This window comes from Mastigoproctus giganteus, chromosome 4 (assembly GCF_048544385.1).
Source record: "Mastigoproctus giganteus isolate SK-2022 chromosome 4, ASM4854438v1, whole genome shotgun sequence".
In the NCBI taxonomy this organism is placed as follows: Eukaryota; Metazoa; Arthropoda; class Arachnida; order Uropygi; family Thelyphonidae; genus Mastigoproctus; species Mastigoproctus giganteus.
In genome coordinates, this window is record NC_143578.1 from 218,512,033 (window position 1) to 218,535,348 (window position 23,316).

General features: G+C 38.0%; 1 protein-coding gene across 1 annotated transcript in view; it reads right to left on the reverse strand.

The window, feature by feature from the left end:
* The window catches only part of LOC150087411 (xaa-Pro aminopeptidase 1-like), a 532,432-nt gene that overhangs the window by 152,991 nt on the left and 356,125 nt on the right, over nt 1–23,316 (reverse strand). Inside the window, exon 17 of the mRNA XM_090372051.1 lies at nt 17,776–17,836. Coding sequence (XP_090228177.1) covers nt 17,776–17,836 — 61 coding nt within the window. The remainder of the gene's footprint in view (nt 1–17,775; nt 17,837–23,316) is intronic.

The following is a 23,316-nucleotide window of genomic DNA, read 5'->3' on the forward strand; positions in this document are numbered from 1 at the left end:
TAGTGACAGGAATCAGGTTGCTTTTTAAAAATATTTCTGGATCCGGGTGAAGTTTGCGTTTTTTACAAAAATGAATTGCACTAGATTTCTTTTCTGATAGGGAATAGCCATTCCGCAATGCCCATGATTCAATTTTAGCAATGGAAATTTGAAGTTGTCTTTCAATGGTGTTCATGGTTTGGGAATGACAAGAAACAATGAGGTCATCAGCGAGTATATACGATTCTACTGTATTCGGTACATCCTGCGTCATGTTTGTAATTCTTATTGAAAATAATGTCGGACTAAGAATGGACCCCTGAGGAACACCTTCCTCTTGTTCAAATGATTTGGATAAATTGTTCATGTATCTAACCTGAAAAGTTCTGTGGCATAGGAAATTTTGTATAAAGTGGGGTAAATGACCTCTCAAGCCAAAAGAATGAAGATCTTGAAGTACACGGTATCGCCAGGTGTTATCAAAGGCTTTCTCAATATCGAGATTGATCATGACCAGATGTTGTCCCCTTATGAAGGCATTTCGGATGTTTGCTTCTGCTTTTATCATTACATCTAACGTGGACCGGTTCTTTCGAAACCCATACTGATTGTTATTTTGCAAGTTGTTAGGTTCCAGGAACCACATTAGCCGCCTGTGAACCATTTTTTCCAGGACTTTGCCTAAACAGCTGGTCAGTGAAATGGCCTGTAATTATGTCGAAAGCTACGATCCTTTCCTGGCTTTGGAAAGGCTAGTATAATTGAGTGACGCCAGGAGTTTGGGTAAGTATTTTCTAGAAATATTTGATTGTAATATTTTAACAATGCCCTTTTTGTTCTGTTGTTTAGTTGGCTTATCATGATGTAGTAGATCCCATCTGGACCAGCAGCACTACTGGAAGTTTTATTGAGCGCCCCTAAAAGTTCTGTTAATGTAAATGGCTGGTTGTACGGGTGTGAAACTCTAGTGGAGAAATTGATCTTATGCTGCTCTGATGATTTTTTTAATTTGCTGAAAGACTGGGTTGTAGGTGGATACGCCTGATATACTGGCAAATGATTCAGCTAAGGCATTTGCAATTTCTGCCGGAGAGGACAACTCCTTTCCTTTCCAGTTTAATATTGAAGCCAGGGACTGGACATATTTGCCATCAAATGTTTGTATTTTCTTCCAGATGAGTCTGATATCTGTGTCCTTGTTTATACTAGAGGAAAAGCTAATCCATGCTTCTTTTTTTTCTTTCCTTCTTATTTGACGGAACTTAGCTTCCATTCTTTTAAAACTAATTAGGTTACTGGTTGTGGGGAATTTGCGGAACAAATTCCAAGCCCTATTTTTTTCCTGTTTAGCGTATGTACAATCCGGATTCCACCAGTAATTATTGTGTTTGCGTTTCCCAGGCAAGGACTTTGGTATTGTAGAGTTGGCAGCTTGTAATATTCCATATATACTATGATAAGTGTAATCCATAATAGATTATGGCATTTTCATAATCTATACCCTAGGGGCTCACATCTGGTGAGTATGGGCTTGGAACAGCTAGATATCATCATTCTTCTCTTTCTTGGTGATTCCCTTCTACTTCTGACTGACTGACTGACTGACTGACTCTCTCTCTCTAGGGGTAATTCAGATATTTTTTTCTTGTTTAGTGCAGCATAAGCCTTACACTTCCTTGCACCATATGGCTAATAATAATAATAATAATAATAATAATTATTATTATTATTATTTTCAATTGGAAGGTGGGGGAGAGAGAGACACTACTGCTTGATTGGGAAAAGGTATGTTATCTTTAGGCCTATCACTTAAGCCTCTTGCAGCACTTTGCATACCTTGATTTCCTATTCTCCATGTCTATGTTACACACACATATACACACGTGTGTGGGATATATTTATAAATAGTAATAATCTCTGGAAGCAGTTAGCATTAGTAGAGGCATTTGGTACAAGAAAGCAAGCTTATACAGCATTAACCAAAAAAAAAAAAAAAAAAAAAAAAAAAGGCTATTCACAGGCTCAAGGCAAATTTCCACACATCTATTAGACAACCGTCATTCCTAAATTTCAGTTTATGTCCCCTCAGGTTTGTAATCTGAGCAAAAGGAAGAATCCAATAGGCATTGAGTCTGCTCAATCCATTCAAAGTCTTATACACCTCAATTAGATCGGCTCGCAGGTGCCTAGTCAGCAGATGCTGCAATTTAGCTTTAGCATTAGCAAAAAGGCATACGATACAAGAAAGCAAGCTTATGCAGCATTAGGCAAAAAAAAAAAAAAAAAAAACCATTTCACTCACATCTATTCACTCCAAATGGTTGTCCAGCTCAGCCTTAAATTTATTTAAGCTATCAACTTCCACAACAAGAGATGGAAGTCCGTTACGGCAATCAATGACCCACTGGCTAAAGGCAAATTTCTAGACAACAATTCTACAACAGTCTTTCCTCAGTTTGAATATATGCTACCTCAGGTTCTTAATCTGAGCATGACGAAGAATTCCATCAGCATTGAGCTTGCTCAACCCATTCAAGGCCTTATACACCTCAATCAGATCACCTCGCAAGTGCCTAGTCTCCAGGTGCTGCAATTTACAGAACTTAAGCCTATCTTGGTGACTCTATCTTGTCCTTCTTTGTACTAGTTCTAGCAACTTTAGATCTTTCCAAAAATGAGTCCTCCGGACCTGTACACAGTATCCAAGGTGTGGCCTGACCATTGCCTTGTACAACGGGATAATCAACTCATTCTTTCTAGGAAATTTCTATATATCGTTGAGAAGACTCTATGACCTTCTCTGGCAGCCCATCTGCACTGTTCAGCGAACTTCATATCTGACTGCACAGTTACTCCCAATCCTTTTCCCTCTCCAATTCCCTGAGTGTAGTACCACACAGTTGGTACCTTTTCTCTTGGGTTACTGTTACCCATAACCGTACTTTGCATTTGTCAATGTTAAACTTCAGTTGCCACTTCTCAGCCCATTTGCCCAACTTATCTAGATCCAGCTGCAGTAGCTGGATCTAGATAAGTTGCGATCTAGATACTGACATTAACAACCCTGCCAACCTTTGTATCATCTGCAAACTTGGACATTAAGCCTGATATAACCTTCATCAATATCATTGATGAATAGACAAAACAACAATGGGCCCAGCACCGAACCCTGGAGAACTCCACTAATAACATTAGTCAAACAAGAGCAGTGTCCACTGATTACCACTCTCTGTCATCTCCCACTCAACCATCCCCTCATTCATTGTAGCAACTTGCCCTTAATGCAATACGACTCCTTAATGCTATATCACTCCACATACCCTTATCCATTGTAGCAACTTGCCCTTAATGCTATACCACTCCAATTTGTACAGCAGTCTTTCATGTGCAACAGTATCAAAAGCTTTCCTATAATCCAAGTATATATCAAAATTATTTGTTGCATCCCATACCTTTGTGACCACATCGTAGTATCCAATCAAACTGGTCAAACAAGACCTCCCTTTAACAAACCCATGCTGTGTCTTAACTACTACTGCAGTCTTGTCTAGATATTCCTGCAATGCTTCTTTAACCAGTGACTCCATTATTTTCCCCAGAATACAAGTTAATCATAATTAGTCATAATTATGGCTAACAGTTTGCTTACTTCCTTTTCTGCCTCCTTTAATATAATTGAAAGGTACCTTCCTTATATTTAGCGTCAACCAATTCTCTTCCACTTTGCTCTCAGTTATTACAAAATCACTTAACTCCCTTTTAGAGTTTGATAAGCTTCTGGCATTCCTCTCCTTGAATAACCCATTCTGTGTGAGTGAATTCAGTTTATCAGCTACCTGAGCATGATCATCAATAGTCAAACCATCTAGGTTAAGTAGACAAATCTGATTCATCCCTTTCCTTCTAGAGTTTACATAAGGCAAAGAACTCGTTGCTGTTTTTCTTTGCATCCTTTACCAAAGATTTCTCGTAATCTACGTTTGCTTGCCTAACCTTCTTTGTGACAACTTGACTAGCTTATATCTGCCACAGGCTTCTGTGTCGCCTGATAATTTGTATGCATTCCATGCATTTTTATTCTCTCCCACAACCCTCATTAATTCTTCGGACATCCATTTAGGCCTAAACCTTGAATAGCATTTCTTAGTTGGTATGAAGAGCCTAGTAGCCTCCAAGCTTAAGTTTCTGAAGACTTCGCATTTAGAATTTGCCGTTGGTAACATCATCAGTTGATCCCACTGTATGGAATTTAAAAACTGTCTAAGACCACTTTAGTCACCTTTACGAAAAGCAAAGCCATTCTCCTGATGGTAATTACATCTTAAAGTAAATTCCACATCAGTACACTGTGATCACTGCCACCCAGTAGTTCCTTTATCTGTAAATTCTTAATGCATGAATAATCACGGGTGATAATCAGATCAATGCACTAATGATATTAAGAGTAGGAGACCAGCGGAATTGCTTAACAAGTACAGGTCACTGTTGAAAAAAAGCCGTGAAGTAGGGTTGAATTTGAAAGCGTCAGCAATTCTGCCCAGACACGATAGGAGAGAGTATATGATGAGAGCCTTGTCGATCAATTCAGCCCTGGAAATATTGCGAAGCTCAAGGGGTAGAATTTTTTTCAGCCTGGACTGTGCTTGTTGGTGGGAGAGATTGCTTCTGCAGAGATGGGATGCACTTGGATAGAGGGGGTGCAGGAATGTTTGCTGATGCGGTAGAGGCAGTGTTAGGTGGGTCGGAAAACTGCTAGCATGGGGGGAGAAAAAGATTAATAGATTAACAGTAGCCACTGGCAGAGGTGAAAGGGATTCTTGTGCTGCTTTTATTGGAATGGGCAGAGGCCTGAAAAGCAGGATGCAGGATATTTCAGAGACTGCTGGAAGTCATTGAGGTACAAGTAAACACATGGGCTGTGTTAGGGTAGCTAAGAATAGAAACAGGTGCATGTATACTTGCATGTACACCAATTCTAGGAGTTTAGTAAATAAATTTGATGAATTTGAGGTATTGCTCAAAACATCAAAGGCAGATATTGTTGGGATATCAGAGACGTGGTGTCACACAGACATAAGGAATGCAGAACTGGAATTTGGGGAGTACAACGTCTACAGAAAGGATAGACAGGATAGGAAGGGAGGAGGGGATTATGCTATTAGTTAAGAAACACATAAAATCCAAGGAAGTGAAGCTAGTTGACATCGATGGACAGGGCAGTGTCGAGTCAGTTTGGTGTGACATAAGCATAGGTAAATCAAAATTGAGAGTAGGAGTGTGCTATAGGCCTAATGACTCTGATGACTATAATAAGACACTGTACAGGGAAATAGAATGGGCCAGTAAATCAGAGAGTCTTATAATGGGGGATTTTAATTTCCCAGATATTGACTGGAATTTGTGGGTTGGTCACTCACACACTAGCAAGGCTTTTGTGGATTTATTAGATGATTGTTTTCTACATCAGCATGTTCGTGAGGCAACTAGAAGGAGTAATACTCTTGATCTGATTATCAGTAGTGATTCTTCACATTAAGAATCTGCAGGTAAATGAACCACTAGGTGGCAGTGATCACAGTGTGCTGAAGTGGAATTTACTCAAGGAGGTAACTACCATCAGAGTTAAAGGGAAGGGTTTTTGCTTTCGTAAAGGCGACTATGATGGTCTGAGACAGTATTTAAATTCTATAAAGTGGGACCACAACTGATGATGTTACCAACAGCAAATTCAAAATGGGAAGCATTCAAGGAACTAATCTTGGAAGCTACCAGGCTTTACATACCAAACAGGAAATATTGTCAAGTTTCAGGCCTAAATGGTTGTCAGATGAACTAATCAGACATATGGCAGAGATGAAAAATGCATGGGATACATACAAATTAATGGGTGACATGGAAGCCTATGATAGATATAAGTTAGTCTGTAACCAAGTCACAAAGGAGATTAGTCAGGCAAAGGCAGATTATGAGAAATCCTTGGCAAAGGATGCAAAGAAAAACAGAAAAGAGTTCTTTACCTATTTAAACTCAAGAAGGAAAGGGATCAATCAGATTGGTACACTGGATGTTGATGGTTCAACAGTTGAGGATCCTGCTCAGGTGGCTAACAATCTAAACAAGTATTTTGCATCTACATTCACACATGAGGAGTTATTCAGTAAGGAGAATGTCGTAGGTGAAGTAAACATTGGCAGTAAGCTAGATGATTTTCTAATAACTGAGAGGAAACTGGAGGAGAAATTGTTGAGGATAAACATAAAAAAGGCACCCGGGGTGGGGTGGATGGGATCTATCCAGTTATATTAAAGGAGGCAGCAAAGGAAGTAAGCAAACCCCTAGCCATAAATTATGAGAGCTTCTTTGGACTCAGGGGAGGTACCCATAGACTGGAGATGTGCAAATGTAACCCCAATTCACAAAGGAGGATCAAAGGCTGATACAAGTAATTATAGACCTGTTAGTTTAACTTTGGTTCCAGGAAAATTAATGGAGGCACTGGTTAAAGAACCACTGCAGGATCATCTAGACAAGAATTCAGTTATAACTCAGACACAGCATGGTTTTGTTAAGGGGAAGTCTTGCCTGACCAACTTGATTGGATACTATGATGCAGTCACAAAAGAACTGGATGCAGGGAATAACTTTGATATTATATACTTGGATCTTAGAAAGGCTTTTGATACTGTTGCACATGGAAGACTGCTACACAAATTGGAGCAGTGTGACATTGGAGGGAAATTGCTGCTATGGATAAAGGGGTGGTTGAGGGGGAGAAGACAGAGAGTGGTAATCAATGGACACTGCTCATCGTGGACTAATGTTATTAGTGGAGTTCCTCAGGGTTCAGTGTTGGGTCCATTGTTGTTTTCTGTATTTATAAATGATATTGATGATGGCATATCAAGCTTAATGTCCAGGTTTGCAGACGATACAAAGGTTGGCAGGGTTAATAAGGACACTACTGATGCTATGCTGCTGCAACAGGATCTGGAAAGGTTGAGCAGATGGGCTGAGAGGTGGCAAATGAAGTTTAACATTGACAAATGTAAAGTACTACATATGGGAAACAGTAACCCCAGATCAACATATCAACTCTGTGGTACTACACTGACAGTGGTAGAGAATGAAAAGGACCTGGAGGTAATTGTGCAGGCAGATATGAAGGTCTCTGAGCAGTGCAGACGAGCTGCAAGAGTAGCTCATGGTGTTTTGTCAATGATATACAGAAATTTTTCTAGCAGAGATAGGGATGTGATTATTCCCTTGTATAAGGCATTGGTCAGGCCACACCTTGAGTACTGTATACAGGTCTGGAGGACTCATTTCAAGAAGGATGTAGAGCTGCTGGAACAATTACAGAGAAGGGCAAAAAGATAAGTGAATGGAACAAAGGGTTGCTCTTACGAAGGAAGGCTTAAGTTTAGCAAATTACAGAGTCTGGAGACTAGGCATCGGCATGGTGATCTGATAGAGGTGTATAAGGCTTTGAATGGCTTGAGCATGCTCAATGCCTATGGGATTCTTCCTCTTGCTCAGAATAATCACCTGAGAGGGCATAAATTCAAATTGAGGAAGGACGGATGTCGGATAGATGTGTGGAAATTTGCCTTTAGCCAGCGGGAAGTTGGTTTGTGGAATAGACTTCCATCACTTGTTGTTGAAGTTGATAGCGTAAACAAATTTAAGGCTCAGCTGGACAGGTATTTCGAACGAACGGAGGGTTGAAATGGCAGTAGTGGTTGTTTTTTTTTTTTTTTTTTTTTTGGCTGATGCTGAATAAGCTTGCTTTCTTGCATTATATGCCTCTACTAATGCTAGGAGTGCTACTCCCTCTGGTTGTCCCTTGAACATGTTGCTGTAGAAAACAGTCATCGAATAAATCCACGGAAATCTTGTTAATGTGTGAGTAACCAAACCACAAGTTCCAGTCAATATCTGGTTCCAGTCGACATTCTGATATTAGCATTAATAGAGGCATTTGACACAAGAATGCAAGCTTATGCAGCATCAACCAAAAACACAAAAACACTTCCATTTCACCCCTTTGTTCGTTTGTTCGAAATACCTGTCCAGCTGAGCCTTAAATTTATTTAGGCTATCAACTTCCACAACAATGGAAGGACGTCTGTTCCACCAAACAACTACCCACTGGCTAAAGGCAAATTTCCGCACATCTATCCTACATCTGTCTTTCCTCAATCTGAATTTATGACTTCTCAGTGTGATTATTCTGAGCAAGAGTAAGAACCCCATCAGCATTGAGCATGCTAAAACCATTCAAAGCTTTATGCACCTCTCTCAGATCACCTCGCCGGTGCCTAGTCTCCACACACTGTAATTTGCAAAACTTAAGCATTTCTTCGTAAGAGTAACCCTTTGTTCCATTCACTAATCTTGTTGACCTTCTTTGTACTCGTTCCAACAGCTCTACACTCTTCTTAAAATGAGGCCTCCAGACCTGCATACAGTACTCAAGGTGTGGCCTGACCATTGCCTTATACAAGGGAATAATCACCTCCCTATCCCTGCTAGAAAAATTCCTGTATATCATTGACAAGACACCATGAACTACTCTTGCAGCCCGTCTGCACTGCTCAGAGAACTTCATATCTGCCTGCACAATTACCCCCAGTTCCTTTTCATTCTCTACAACTGTCAGTGTAGTAAACAGAGTTGTTACGTCGCTCTGGGGTTGCTGTTTCCCATAGGTAGTACTTTACATTTGTCAATGTTAAAATTCATTCGCCACCTTTCAGCCCATCTGCTCAACGTTTCAAGATCCTGTTGCAGCAGCATAGCGTCAGTATATCACTGAACAACCCTGCCAACCTTTGTATCATATGCAAACTTGGATATTAAGCTAGATATACCATCATCAATATCATTTATAAATACAGAAAACAATAATGGACCCAACACTGAACCCTGAAGGACTCCACTAATAACGTTAGTTCACAATGAGCAGTGTCCATTGATTACCACTCTCTGTCTTCTCCCCCTCAACCACCCCTTTATCCATAGCAGCAATTTGCCTGCAATGTCACACTGCTCCAATTTGTGTAGCAGTCTTCCATGTGCAACAGTATCAAAAGCCTTTCTAAGATCCAAGTATATAATATCAAAGTTATTCCCTGCATCCAGTTCTTTTATGACTGCATCATAATATCCAATCAAATTGGTCAGGCAAGACTTTCCCTTAACAAAACCATGCTGTGCCTGAGCTATAACTGAAGTCTTGTCTAGATGATCCTGCAGTGCTTCTTTAATCTGTGCCTCTATTAATTTTCCTGGAACAGAATTTAAACTCACAGGTCTATAATTACTTGTGCCAGCCTTTGATCATCTTTTGTGAATTCGGGTCACATTTTCACATCTCCAGTCTATGGGTACCTCCCCAGATTCCAAGGAAGCTCTCATAATTATGGCTAAGGGTTTGCTTACTTCCTTTGCTGCCTCCTTTAATATAACTGGATAGATCCCATCCACCTCAGGTGCCCTTCTTGTGTTTATCTTCAACAATTACTCCTCCACTTTACTCTCAGTTATCACAAGATTATCTAGCTTACTGCTGTTGTTTGGTTTTTGTTGTTGTTTGGTTTTTAGGAGCATTAGCAACTAAGGCCATATTGCTCCGGAATATGCGGTGGTCATTCCTTGACCTTTCCGCATCCTCCATATTTGGTGGTGACGGGCTCGAACCCCGGTCTAATCAAGAAGCGTGTGGTACGCACTGCTGCTCCTTCCCACCTGGCTACGGAGACGCCCTAGCTTACTGCCAGAGTTGAATAAACCTCTGGCATTCCCCTCACTGAATAACTCCTCATGTGTGAATGTCGATGCAAAATATTCATTTAGTTTGTTAGCTACCTGAGCAGGATTATCAACAGTTGAACCATCGATATTAAGTTGACCAATCTGATTCATCCCTTTCCTTCTAGAGTTTACATAAGTAAAGAATTCTTTGCTGTTTTTCTTTGAATCCTTTCCCAAAGATTTTTCGTAATCTGCCTTCGCCTGCCTAACCTCCTTTGTAACTTGGTTACAGACCAGCTTATATCTATCATAGGCTCCTGTGTCACATGTTAATTTACATGTATCCGATGCATTTTTCTTCTCTGCCATATGTCTCATTAGTTCATCTGACATCCGTTTAGGCCTAATCCTTGAACAATATTTCTTAGTTGGTACGTAAAGCCTAGTAGCCTCCAAGATAAGTTCTTTGAATGCTTCCCATTTTGAATTTGCTGTTGGTAACATCATCAGTTGGTCCCACTTTATAGAATTTAAATACTGTCTCAGACCATCATAGTCACCTTTACGAAAGCAAAAACCCTTCCCTTTACCCCTGATGGTAGTTACCTCTTTGGGTAAATCCCACTTCAGCACACTGTGATCACTGCCACCTAGTGGTTCCTTTATCTGCAGATTCTTAATGCAGGAAAAAGCACTACTGATAATCAAATCAAGGTTATTACTCCCTCTAGTTACCTCCCGAACATGCTGATGTAGAAAACAATCATCCAATAAATCCACAAAAGCCTTGCTAGTATGTGAGTGACCAACCCACAAATTCCAGTCAATATCTGGGAAATTAAAATCCCCCATTATAAGACTCTCTGATTTACTGGCCCACTCTATTTTCCTGTACAGTTTCTTATTATATTCATCAGAGTCATTAGGCCTGTAACACACTCCCACTCTCAATTTTGATCTCCCAATGCTTATGTCACACCAAACTGACTCGACACTGCACTGTCCAGTGATGTCGACTGGCTTCACTTCCTTGGACTTTATGTGTTTCTTAACTAATAGCATAACCCCTCTTCCCTTCCTATCCTTTCTGTACACAATGTACTCCCCAAATTCCAGTTCTGCATTCCTTATTTCTGTGTGACACAACGTTTCTGATATCCCAACAATATCTGCCTTTGATGTTTTGAGCAATACCCGAAATTCATCAAATTTATTTACCAAACACCTCGCATTGGTGTTCACGCAAGTATACATGCACCCGTTCTTTTTCTTAGCTACCCTATCACAACCCATGTGTTTATTTGTAACGCAATGACTCCCAGCATTCTCTGAAATACCCTGCATCTTGTTTTCCAGGCTGCTGCTCATTCCAATAGAAGTAGTGAAAGAACCACTTTCACCTCTGCCAGTGGCTACTGTTAATCTATTATTCCTTGTATCCCCCCCAAGCTAGCAGTTTTCTGACCCACCTAACACTGCCTCGATAGCGTCAGCAAATATTCTTGCACCCTTTCCATTCAAGTGTATCCCATCCCTGTAGAAGCAGTCTCTCCTGTTAACAAGCACAGACCAGGCTGAGAAAAATTTACCCCTTAAGTCTTGCACAATCTTTCCAGGGCCGAATTGATCGACAAGGGTCTCATCATATACTCCCTCCTATCGTGTCTGGGCAGAATTGCAGACACTTTCAAATTCAACCCTAATTCACGGTTTTTGTTCAACAGAGACCTGCACTTGTTAAGTAATTCTGCCGGTCTCTTACTATCATTAGTGCTAACGTGTACAACTATATCACCTTTTGTGCTTTGCCCCTTGCAGACATACCCTGGTCCTGTTCCACCTATCCTTTTTACAAAGCATGTTCCCCGTTTCCCTAACAATAGTGTCACCAACAACTACTAGTTCCTGTGGGACCAGTGCATTCTGCCTTGGGGGTTGCCGCTATGTTGTGTGATGACCAAGTGCAAGCTTTGGCATTGATGTGGGCAGCTGAGAGCTTGATGGGCACCTCAATTTAGATCCTTCGAGGGCATCCACCCTGTCCTTCAAGCTCTCATATATGCCCAAAACAAAGCTGAGTTTACGCCTGATTTCCTTACACTCCTTACATTGCGCACACACAAAGACATCGCCCATGGTAATATCATGTCCCGTACCCGACTGCTCCACAAACATCATGCAAGCAGTGCATTTTAAAAGGCTGTGATTCAGAGGGCAACTCTCCCTTCAGTTCTCCCATTAGCTTGAGCCTTTTGCTTTGCTGCTCTGGTCTGAGTCATGATTTCGATTGAATTTCAATAAAATTTCAATTTCAGTAAAAAATTATAACCCTAAACTTGTGTCCCAACACAGTTATAACGCTATATATATATTTCAGTATCGAGTATTATCTGAGTTCTGTTTATACAAACAGAATATAACTTCTGTATTAAGTTATGTATTAATTAATCATGTTACGTTTGTAATCTAAGTCATTATATGTATTTAGTTAAAAGTACAATTTAACTGACAATGAAGCTTAACAAGATTAATAGATTTTACTGATTAATTGACAATATTATATTATATACTATACTATACTATACTAATATTATGCTATCTGTTTGGCATATAACATTGTGTCGTATAACAATGGCGGCAAGTTGCGAACGGTAAATCTACGGACACTTAAGTATTAATTAACTTCCAAATCTCGATGTCTCAATTCAGAATAAACTAAGGATCCTGACTAGGTCTATAAGCTACTTACAGAAAATAATTTGATGTAACAATTGGTCAATAAAGTGGCTTAATATGGCTAAAAAACTTCTCGTTCAGAAGAGCTGCAATTTGTAACACATGGATTTGATACCTTTACTGATACTTTTATGCAATTACAAGGCCCAGTAAAGAATAAATACACTAGATTAATCAGAAAATCACAAAATAATGCTATACTACTAAATTTCAATTAAAAGTTTTAGAAAAACAATAATTTCAAATCAATAAATAAGAAAATCCACTTAGCGACTTTGAACGCTTCTGACTCCCACTAGCCTCGTCAGTCTCGTATATTGACTGGAACAATATCAGAATGTCTTATAATATCATTATAAGACATTCTGATTTACTGGTTCGCTATATTTCTCTGCACAATTGCTCACTGTACTCATCAGATTCATTAGGCCTATAACACACACACCTACTCTCATTTTTCCTTTTCCAGTGCACCACTTATGTCACACCACACTGACTTGACATTGCATTGTCAATTGGATGCACTTTCTGAGATTTTATCTTTTTCTTAATTAACAGCATACTCCCTCCTCCCTTCCTGTCCTGTCTACCCTTTCTGTACATTCTGTACCCCCCCCCCAAATTCCTGTTCTGCACTGCTTAAACCTGTGTGACACCACATCTCTGATATCCCAACAAACACGCCTTTGATGACTTGACCAGCACTTCAAAAATCATCAAATTTATTAACTATACAGGCAGCATTGGTGTACATGCAAGTATATATGCACCTGTTCCTACTGTTAGTTACCATAACACAGCCCATGTATTTACTTGTTTCACTATGACTTACAACAGTCCCTGAAATCCCCAGCAACTTGCTTTATTGGGGATGCCAATAGAAGCAGTGCAAGAATCACTTTTGCCTCTGCCCACGGCCACTGTTAATCTTTTAGTCTGCGTATCACCCGAAGCTAGCAGTTTCGCAACCCACTTAACACTTCCTTGATAGCATCAGCAAATATTCTTGCACCCTTTCTATTTAAGTGATCCCCATCCCTGTAGAAGCAGTCTCTCCAGCAGTGCCGGAACAAGGTATTTCCGTGACCAGGGCAGAAAGGTTTTTGTTTTTGGCACCCCTTAAAGAATAGCACCTTGGGCAGGGACCCTACTAGCCCGTGCCTTATCTCTGGTTAATTATCAAACAGAGACCAGACTGAAAACATTTCTACTCCATTAGCCTTACACAATCTCTCCAGGTCCAAATTGGCTGAAAAGGCTCTCATCATATACTCCCTCCTATCGTGTCTGGGCAAAATTGCCGACACTTTCAAATTCAACCTTAGCTCGTGACTTTTTTTCAACACTGACCTGCAATTGTTAATTAAATCTGCAGATCTCTTACTCTTAAGGTCATTAGTTTCAACATGTACAACACTATCACTTTTTATGTCCTTAAAAGATATTTGCGCTACAGTGTCATCAACTTTTACCCCTGACAGACATACCCTGGTCCTGTTCTACTTGCAGAACTTAAGCCTTTCTTCCATTCATCAGTGTTGTTGCCCTTCTCTGTACTTGTTCTAGCAACCCTACATCTTCCTAAATTGAGGCTTCCAGACATGTACACAAGTACTCAAGGTGTGGTCTGACCATTGCCTTACACAAAGAGATAATCACCTCCTTATCCCTGCTAGCAAAATTCTTGTATATCATTACCAATACCCCATTATCTCCTCTGACAACCTGTTTGTAATGCTCAGAAAACATATCTGACTGCACAATTATCCTTTCATTCTCCACTACCATGAGTGTAAACACCACAGGGATAACTGCTATCCATATGCAATATTTTGCATTTCTTAATATTAAACTTCAGTTGCCACTCTTCAGCCTATCTGCCTAACTTTTTCAGATCCCATGCAGTAGCATACTGTCATTAACAACCCTACCAACCTTTGTATCACCTGCAAACTTCAACATTAAACCTAATATACCATTATCAATATCACTGATAAATATACAAAACAGGAATGAGCCCAACACTGAACCCTGCTGGACTCCACTAATAACATTAGTCCAGGAAGAGCAGTTTCCATTGATTACCACTCTCTCTCTCTCTGGTGAGTGGTAGTCAATCATACAGGCCTACTGAATCTGATGAGCATAATGAGCAATTGTGCAGAGAAACAGATTGTGTCAGTAAATCAATGTCTTATAATGTGGGATTTTAATTCCCCAGAGATTTGTGGGTTGGTCATTCATACACTAGCAAGGCTTTTTGTGGATTTATTGGATGACTGTTTTCTACATCAGCATGTTTGAGAGGCAACTAGAGGGAGTAATACTCTTGATCTGATTATAAGTAGTGATTCTTCATGCATTAAGAATCTGCAGATAAAGGAACCACTAGGTGGCAGTGTTCACAGTGTGCTGACGTAGGATTTACTCCAAGAGTTAACTACCATCAGGTGTAAAGGGAAGGGTTTTTGCTTTCATAAAGGTGACTACGGTGGTTTGAGACAGTGTTTAAATTCTATATGGTGAGACCAACTGATGATGTTACCAACAGCAAATTAAAAATGGGAAGCATTCAAAGAATTAATCTTGCATGCTACTAGGCTTTTCATACCAACTAAGAAATATTGTTCAAGGTTTAGGCCTAAATGGATGTCAGATGAACTAATGACACATATGGCAGAGAAGAAAAAAGCATAGGATACATATAAATTAACAGGTGACAAAGAAGCCATATGATAGATATAAACTGGTCTGTAACCAAGTCACAAAGATTACGAGAAATCTTTGGCAAAGAAAAACAGCAAAGTGTTCTTTCCTTATGTAAACTCTAGAAGGAAGGGGATGAATCAGATTGGTCCACTTGATATCGGTGGTTCAACTGTTGATGATCCTGCTCAGATAGCTAACAAACTAAATGAATATTTTGCATCTACATTCAGGCATGAGGAGTTATTCAGGGAGGGGAATGCCAGAGGTGAATTAAACTCTTGTAGTAAGTTAGATAATCTTACAGGAATGAGTAATAACTGAGAGTAAAGTGGAAGAGAAATTGTTGAAGATAAACATAAGAAAGGCACCTGGGGTAGATGGAATCTATCCAGTTATATTAAAGGAGGCAGCAAAGGAAGTAAGGAAACCCCCCTCAGTCATAATTTTGAGAGCTACCTTGAACTCAGGGGGAGGTATCCATGGACTGGAGATGTGCAAATGTGACCCCAAATCCATAAAGGAGGATAAAAGGAAGACACAGATAATTACAGACCAGTTTTAGATTAACTTCTGTTCCAGGGAAATTAATGGAGGCACTGGTTAAAGAAGCATTGCTGGATCATCTAGACAAGACTTCAGTTATAGCTCAGACACAGCATGGATTTGTTAAGGGGAAGTCTTATCTGACAAATTTCATTGGATACTATGATTTAGTCACAAAGGAAGTGGATGCAAAGAATAATTTTGATATCATATATTTGGATCTTAGAAGGGCTTTTGATACTGTTGCACATGGAAGACTGCTGCACAAATTGGAGCAGTCTGGCATTGGAGGAAAATTGCTGCTATGGATAAAGGGATGGTCGAGTGGAAGAAGACAGAGTGGCAATCAATTGTCACTGCTCTTTGTGGAGTCCCTCAGGGTTCATTGTTGTTTTCTGTATATCAGCCTTAATGTCCAAGTTTGTAAACGATACGACGATCAGCAGGATTGTTAATGACAGTACTCTGCTGCAACAGGATCAAGAAAAGCTGAGCAGATGGGCTGATGAGAGCGGCAACTGAAGTTTAACATTGAGAAATGTAAAGTACTGCATATGGGAAGCAGTAACCCCAGAGTAACGTATGAACCGTGTGGAACTACACTGACAGTGGTAGAGAGTGAAAAGGACCTGGTGGTAATTGTGCAGGCAGATATAAGTTTTCAGAGCAGTGCAGACGGTCTGCAAGAGTAGCTCACAGTGTCTTGTCAATGATATACAGGAATTTTTCTAGCAGGATACGGAGGTGATTATCCACTTGTATAAGGCCATGGTCAGGCCACACCTTGAGTACTGTATACAGGTCTGGAGGCCTTATTTTAAGAAGGATGTAGAGCTGTTGAACGGGTACAGAAAAGGGCAACAAGATTAGTGAATGGAACAAAGGGTTGCTCTTACGAAGAAAGGCTTATGTTTTGCAAATTACAGTGTCTGGAGATAGGCACCTGCGAGGTGATCTGACTGAGGCGTATAAAGCCTTGAATGGTTTGAGCATGCTCAATGTGGATGGGATTCATCATCTTGCTCAGAATAATTGCCCGAGAGGGCTTAAATTCAAATTGAGGAAAGACAGTCATAGGATAGATGTGCGGAAGTTTTCCATTTGCGTGCAGGTGGTTGATTGCTGGAACAAACTTCCATCTGTCGTTGTAGAAGTTGATAGCTTAAACAGATTCAAGGCAGAACTAGACAAACATTTGGAGCGAGTGGATGGGTGAATTGAGAAGGGTGTTTGTGTGTTTTTTTTGGCTGATGCTATATAAGCTTGCTTGCATGCATCATGTGCCTTTGCTAATGCTAAGTCTTCTCCCACTCAAACATCCTTTTATCCATTGTATCCACTTGCCCTTAATGCTATACTGCTCCAATTTGTACAGCAGTCTTACATGTGCAACAGTTAAAGCACTATAGTTGGCTGACTGGACTTCATCTGACTTTGTGGTGATGTGGAGGATTCAGAGACTGATTTATAAATCTATAGAAGGTATAAGATATTCTCAGTAAATTCCATTTTAGCCTCCAAATTCAAATTGAGGAAAGATAGTCGTAGGATAGATATGCAGAAGTTTTCCATTTGCCTGTGGGTGGTTGATTGCTGGAACAAACTCCCATCTGTCGTTGTAGAAGTTGATATAAAGCTCTGATAATAAAGTTATATTGTTATTAAAATCTTTATAAAGGGGCGGTGGTTTGATGTAAAGCTCAAAATTCTAATATTTTCCTGAAATTTACTGTAGTGTTAATTGTTAAATTTCTCTTTTTGTTATTCACTGATGAAGCAAGTCTGAATTGTACTAATGTATTATTAAATTGGCAAGGGTAAGTTTCCAGCATGGCATTGTCTGAATTCATTACTGTTGTCAATTGTTCTATATTTAGCAGTTCACGCTAATATCAGTGGTAACAAACTGTTTCCATATAGGAGAGAATATATTTCCTTTCCTTTATTAATTTATAGAATTGTCATTATTTAGTCTAAAAAGTGTCACTTCCAACTCTGAAAGCAAGGAAGAGATTCAATAATATTTTCCACGTTGATAAAATAAATACAATTTACCTTTTCATACTGTGATGGAGTTCCAAAATGGTATGTCCGTGTTATACCTGTAGTTCCATCCCTATAAAATATATTTAACAGTAAGGAAATCAAAAAAGTTAACTGCATAAATTTGTTAAGCAAATAAAAAAATTTAATGAGATAAGCAAATCAAAATGCCTTATTATGGGAGATTATCTGGACATAAAGTGGGACTTAAGGGTAGAACACTCAATAGTGGACAGTTGGTTTTTGGATCACATGGATGAATGCTTTCTACATTAACTTACATACTTGCCAACCATTGGCTTTTGAAAAGCAATATATAAATGAAAATTGTTATCAGAAAAAAATCAGGAGAAAGCAGATTTTTTAAAATAGACTTTGGAATTTGATATTAAATTTTGTTGACAATATACACATTTTATATTAACATACAGTCATAACACTATTTACCAGTAGAGTATGCTTTCAACAATTAAGCATACGTGGGATATTTCTGTCTGTGAATTTCTCTTTGTGTCAGACAAGTGCTTCAAGTGTAGTACTGTTGCAGACTTTGCCCTCTTCAGAAATGCTGAGTCAAAGTTTTGTTTACAATAATGGCCTTGATATGTTAAGAGCTATTCCATTCATCAGAAAGAGAAGACCTGAAATGAATTTTTGTTATTTTTCACCTTGCTAAATATTCTCTCACTCAGAATAACTGTGAAAGTGTTAAAATGCCAAACATGATTCAGATAATTTGTTTTCTTCTGGATTTGTCAATTCCTCAATCAAGGACCACTGTACATCAAATTCTTTCTCCTTTCATAACAGATTCTGGTAGTTTTTCACAGTGAAATTAACAGAACTGACATTGCAGCTGTTTCTTTATCTTCAATGATACTAAGCAACACTGGAAATCTGTCCACAATGAATTTCAAATTTTAAAATGATGCAAACCAATTGATTAAATTTGTACTATCTCAGTATTAATAAGAACTGAAGTTTTCCATTGAAACTTGGCCACCATGTATCATATATGTAGAAATAAAATATTTCTTAACTAAACAAAAGAATAGAACCTTTTCCTTTTTAGTTTTGACTCTTCACACCCTTGGTAAAAAACATTGTTTACAAATAAGTCAGAACCATCCTTCTGATGGAATCTGCTATGGTACTTACAAAATGGAAGAGAAAGATTTAACAACTATTGGCAGTGCCGCACCTAGGTATGGGCAATCATCTGGGACCAGGAATGTAGGGGACCAGAATTCCGATGATATTTTAATTTTGTTAAATGTAAAAAATGGTTGTTTCTTAATATAATACTTTAATTATACAAAACAAAATTCAATATGGCCTTATTTATATTGCAGAAAATTTATTTATTTTATAATCTGATGTTAAAAGAAATTAATTTTTGCCTATTTTTATTATTTAAACCTAATTTTAATGCAATGAAAACCCACAATAATGAAGATGCACATTTAAAACTGTTTGCTTAGTATTGAATGTTACAACGGCATTAAATGAAATCAAAGGAACAGGCTAAAGGAAAAGATGCAAAATTGCAGTCTGAAATACAAGGTTTGTTAACAGAATTTATGTCTTTTAAATTTATTAAAAGTATAGTTGTTTGGTTTGAAACATTGAGTATTATAAACAAAGTAAGTAAAGTCATGCAAAGTAGTACAGTTGATATGAATACTCCCTGGCTTATATAATACTTGACTTATGGAAATTCGACTTTACATAAGTTTTTGTCAGGTGATGCAAACTTAAAAAAATTGTTGAAACGCATTTTGCATCCTGTAGGAATAAATGGAGGTATTGTGAAAATATTGTAATGTGAACCCAATAACACATTCTTTTTTTTTGGTAATTCGTTCCAAGACCCCGGAAGTTTAAATTTTTGCTATGTAACTAAGCTACTTATCTCTCTAAAAGGTAATTTTTATAATGGAAATTGCACTACACTTTCGTCATTATCATATGTTTCGTTATATGAATCAATTTTGAATGCCTTCATGTTATTTTCCTAAAACATATTTTTAGAGGTCACTACTATAAAACAATAAAAACAATTTACACTTTCCAGTTTTTTGTGCTTTTCTTTAGCGCAATCTATTATAAACGGGTAGTAAACTCGATCTTATTGCATTTGCAATAATACCGATAACTGGAATTCTGTGGGTTTTTTACTAAAATCTTACCATAATGTATTATGGTAAAATGAGTTCCCCTTCACTGAACTCTTCAATCATATAAAATACATAAATAAATTTTCAGAATCTACTCTTCATTCCTATTTAATTATTATAATGGTGAAGGGAAAGGGACCAATGGAAAGTGCAAGTGCTGGCAGTGCTAGGAAATGAAACAAAACTGATTTATAAATGTAGATGATTAAGAAGTACGAAGCAGGACAAAGTTTGTCACCTATTGCATGGAATTAAGTCTCACTGCTTCAGCAGTCAATACTATTTTAAGGAACAGTGCGCGTATAAAAGAACAGGATCAACGCATTTAAGATCAACAGTGATCATAAAACATTGTTCAGGTGCTACATCGAAGATGGAAAAGCTATTAATAATATGGATGGAAAATCAGATACAGAAGCAAGTGCCCCTGAGTCCAATGGCCATTCAAGCAAAAGCAATAAGTATTTATGAAAATATTAAGGATAAGTATGGTGAACCCCAAGCCAAGTTCGTGGCAAGCAACGGGTGGTTTAATAAATTCAAGCATTGTGCTGATTTCCAAAACATTAAAGTATGCGGTGAAGACAGCAGTGCTGATTCTGCAGCTACAGAGAAATTTTGTGATGTGTTGGAAAAAACCCCTTCTAAATCTCCACAGTCTTCAACTTCCGCAGTGGCGTGCTTATCAGCTGGAGACGTTGATTCTGGCAACAATGCTTGAAAGGTAAAACTTGCTGACATTATGCCTGTCTCCTCTCTCTCTTTTTGTAATTTTGAACACTTTTATAATTTTTCCTGCGCATGAGATAAAAAAATTGAATAAATAATTTTAATTTACATGTTTGCCGAATGTTTCTTTTTTGCTTCAGTCACATTCAGCATGCATAGTTGCGAGTGCTGCAGAAGCATTTAGGGAAATTCCAACTTACGTAAAATTCGACTTATGTAGTTCCACAGAACGCAACCCTCATGTAAGTCGGGGAGTGGCTGCACTGCAATTATATTGATAGAAGGTGTTCTTAGTCAACTAAACAAATTTAGAACATTAGAATTAAGTTGTGTATGGATAAAGCTATAGACAATGCAACTGAGTTGGAAGTACTGTCAGTGTTACCAGAATATTTGAGTTTCTAGAAAAAGCACGAGTTTACCTGTGAAACTTCACCAGATGAATGCCCTATTGATCCAATCAAAAGGTTTGAAACAGAATTTTTTAATATAATGAACGATGTAGCTTTCGTTAGATAACAAGAAAGATTTGATTAGATGACTGACATATTCTTGGCTTTTCATCTTATTCTAAAATCATAAACTTCGTGAATTTATTTGCGAGTGCAATAGACATGAGACAGCTTGAAGGAATTCTCACTAGCGAATACAGAAGCAGTGACATCGATGCCAAAGAGTTATCAAGAAATCTAATCTTTGCAACATGTTTCAAAAGGAAAAAAATTGGTCGCTTGGAATTATTGACATTTATTTGTTAGCTGAATTATTTATTAATTTATTAGTTGAATTCTATCCCAACATCACCATTTCTCTTAGGATATTATTAACATTGTCAATTACAGTTGTGTCTAGAGAGAGGAGTTTTTCAAGACTCAAAATGATTAAAACTTATTCACAAGCAACAACTGGCCAAGAAATAATGAATGGATTGGCCTTTATGTCAATAGAACAAGATGTACTAAAAGAAATCAAAACATCAGACATTATAGACAAATTTATATCAAGTAAATATCATAAGGTAATGGTGGAAAACTTTTTTTAAGTTTTTCATCATTATGTACTAGTCGTCGGGGGGGGGGGGGAGAATAAGCCCCTGTTAACCACGTCTGTAAGTATTCCTACCTAAAGGTCGACCTAAATAAAAACACTCAAAAAATCTTCATGCTCCCTTACAATGATACCTGGATATGCTACTGCTAGTCATTAAAATAGTAGAGGCATGTGATGCAAGAAAGAAAGCTTATGTGGCATCAGCCAAAAAAAATAATAAATAAATAAAACAAATAACCTTTTCACACATCCATTCCATCTAAAGAAAACTTCATATCTACACAATTACTCCCAGGTCTTTTTCAATTCCACCTTTAATTTTTGCGAGGAGGCCCCAAGATGAATATTTTGCCTGGGGCTGACAGAAGTCTAGGTATAGGAAATTTACACATCACATTCTTCAACAGATTGAGGATGATGTTCTTGGTTGGTTTTATTGTGTTTGTCACAGTAATTCTGCAAATGATTTTTTTTTTTTTTTTTTTTTTTCAGTCATATGTCAGATAAGTTCATATAAATCAGCGTTTCCCAACCGGGATCCACATGGACCCCCAGGGGTTCATAGAAGCTTTGAGGGGGTCCACAAGAAAAACATTGTATTTCGGGGGGGGATCCATAATATGAACTAAGGGGTTCATGATAAAATATTATAAATAAAATGATTTGTTAAATAAAAATAAATAAAAATAATAATAATAAAATAAACTAATATCATAGAAAAGTCCAGAAATTCATAGTTAGAAGATACTCTTATTTTCTGGAACCTTCTTTAGTTGACGCAAAAAAAAAATTTCTTTCCATAGAAAATTCTCGAAAAAGAAAACATTATTTAAGCACCGACTAATCTAGAAAGAGTCGGTCAGTCAGAGGCAGTCATTTCATTCTATAATGAGTAATCGGCATCGTCGTGGTGAAATCTATTGTTTGTGTTATTGAACGTTATTGTTCTAGTGAACTATATTTCCATTAGTACCTACAAGCATTTCCAACATTAAATATCTGAGGTTAATAATATTATTATTGTTTTCAGATTACCCATGGCTCATGCAAAGAAGAAAACAAGACAGTATTTGACTGAATGTCTGTCATATGGTTTTATTGAATCACCAGAGAATATCATAAAACCAACGGTCTTATATGTATGACTGTGCTGTCTAATGATAGCATGTAGCCAAGTAAGCTTCGTCACCATTTGGACATAAGGCATAGCAAAAAGAAAAATAAATCAGTGGAGTATTTCCGAAAACTACGAGACAATTTTCGAGGAAGAAACAAACTGGATCAGATTTTTAGTAAACAAGCATGCAATAAAGATAGACGTTTATTAGCATCATATGAAATCAGCAAAATAATAGCAAAATCTGGAAAGCCACATAGCATTTGTGAAACTGTCATCTTGCCTTTGATATCAGTTTTAATTTCAACAATGTAAAAAAAAAAAAATGTACGTGAAATTACCAACAACCTTCCTCTGAGCAATAACACAATATCCAGACGCATTGATGAAATGTCTGAAGATGTAAAAAATCAACTTATTGCTCAATTATGAGTGAAACAGTTTGCAATGCAACTCGATGAATCAACTTTGATGGGCAAT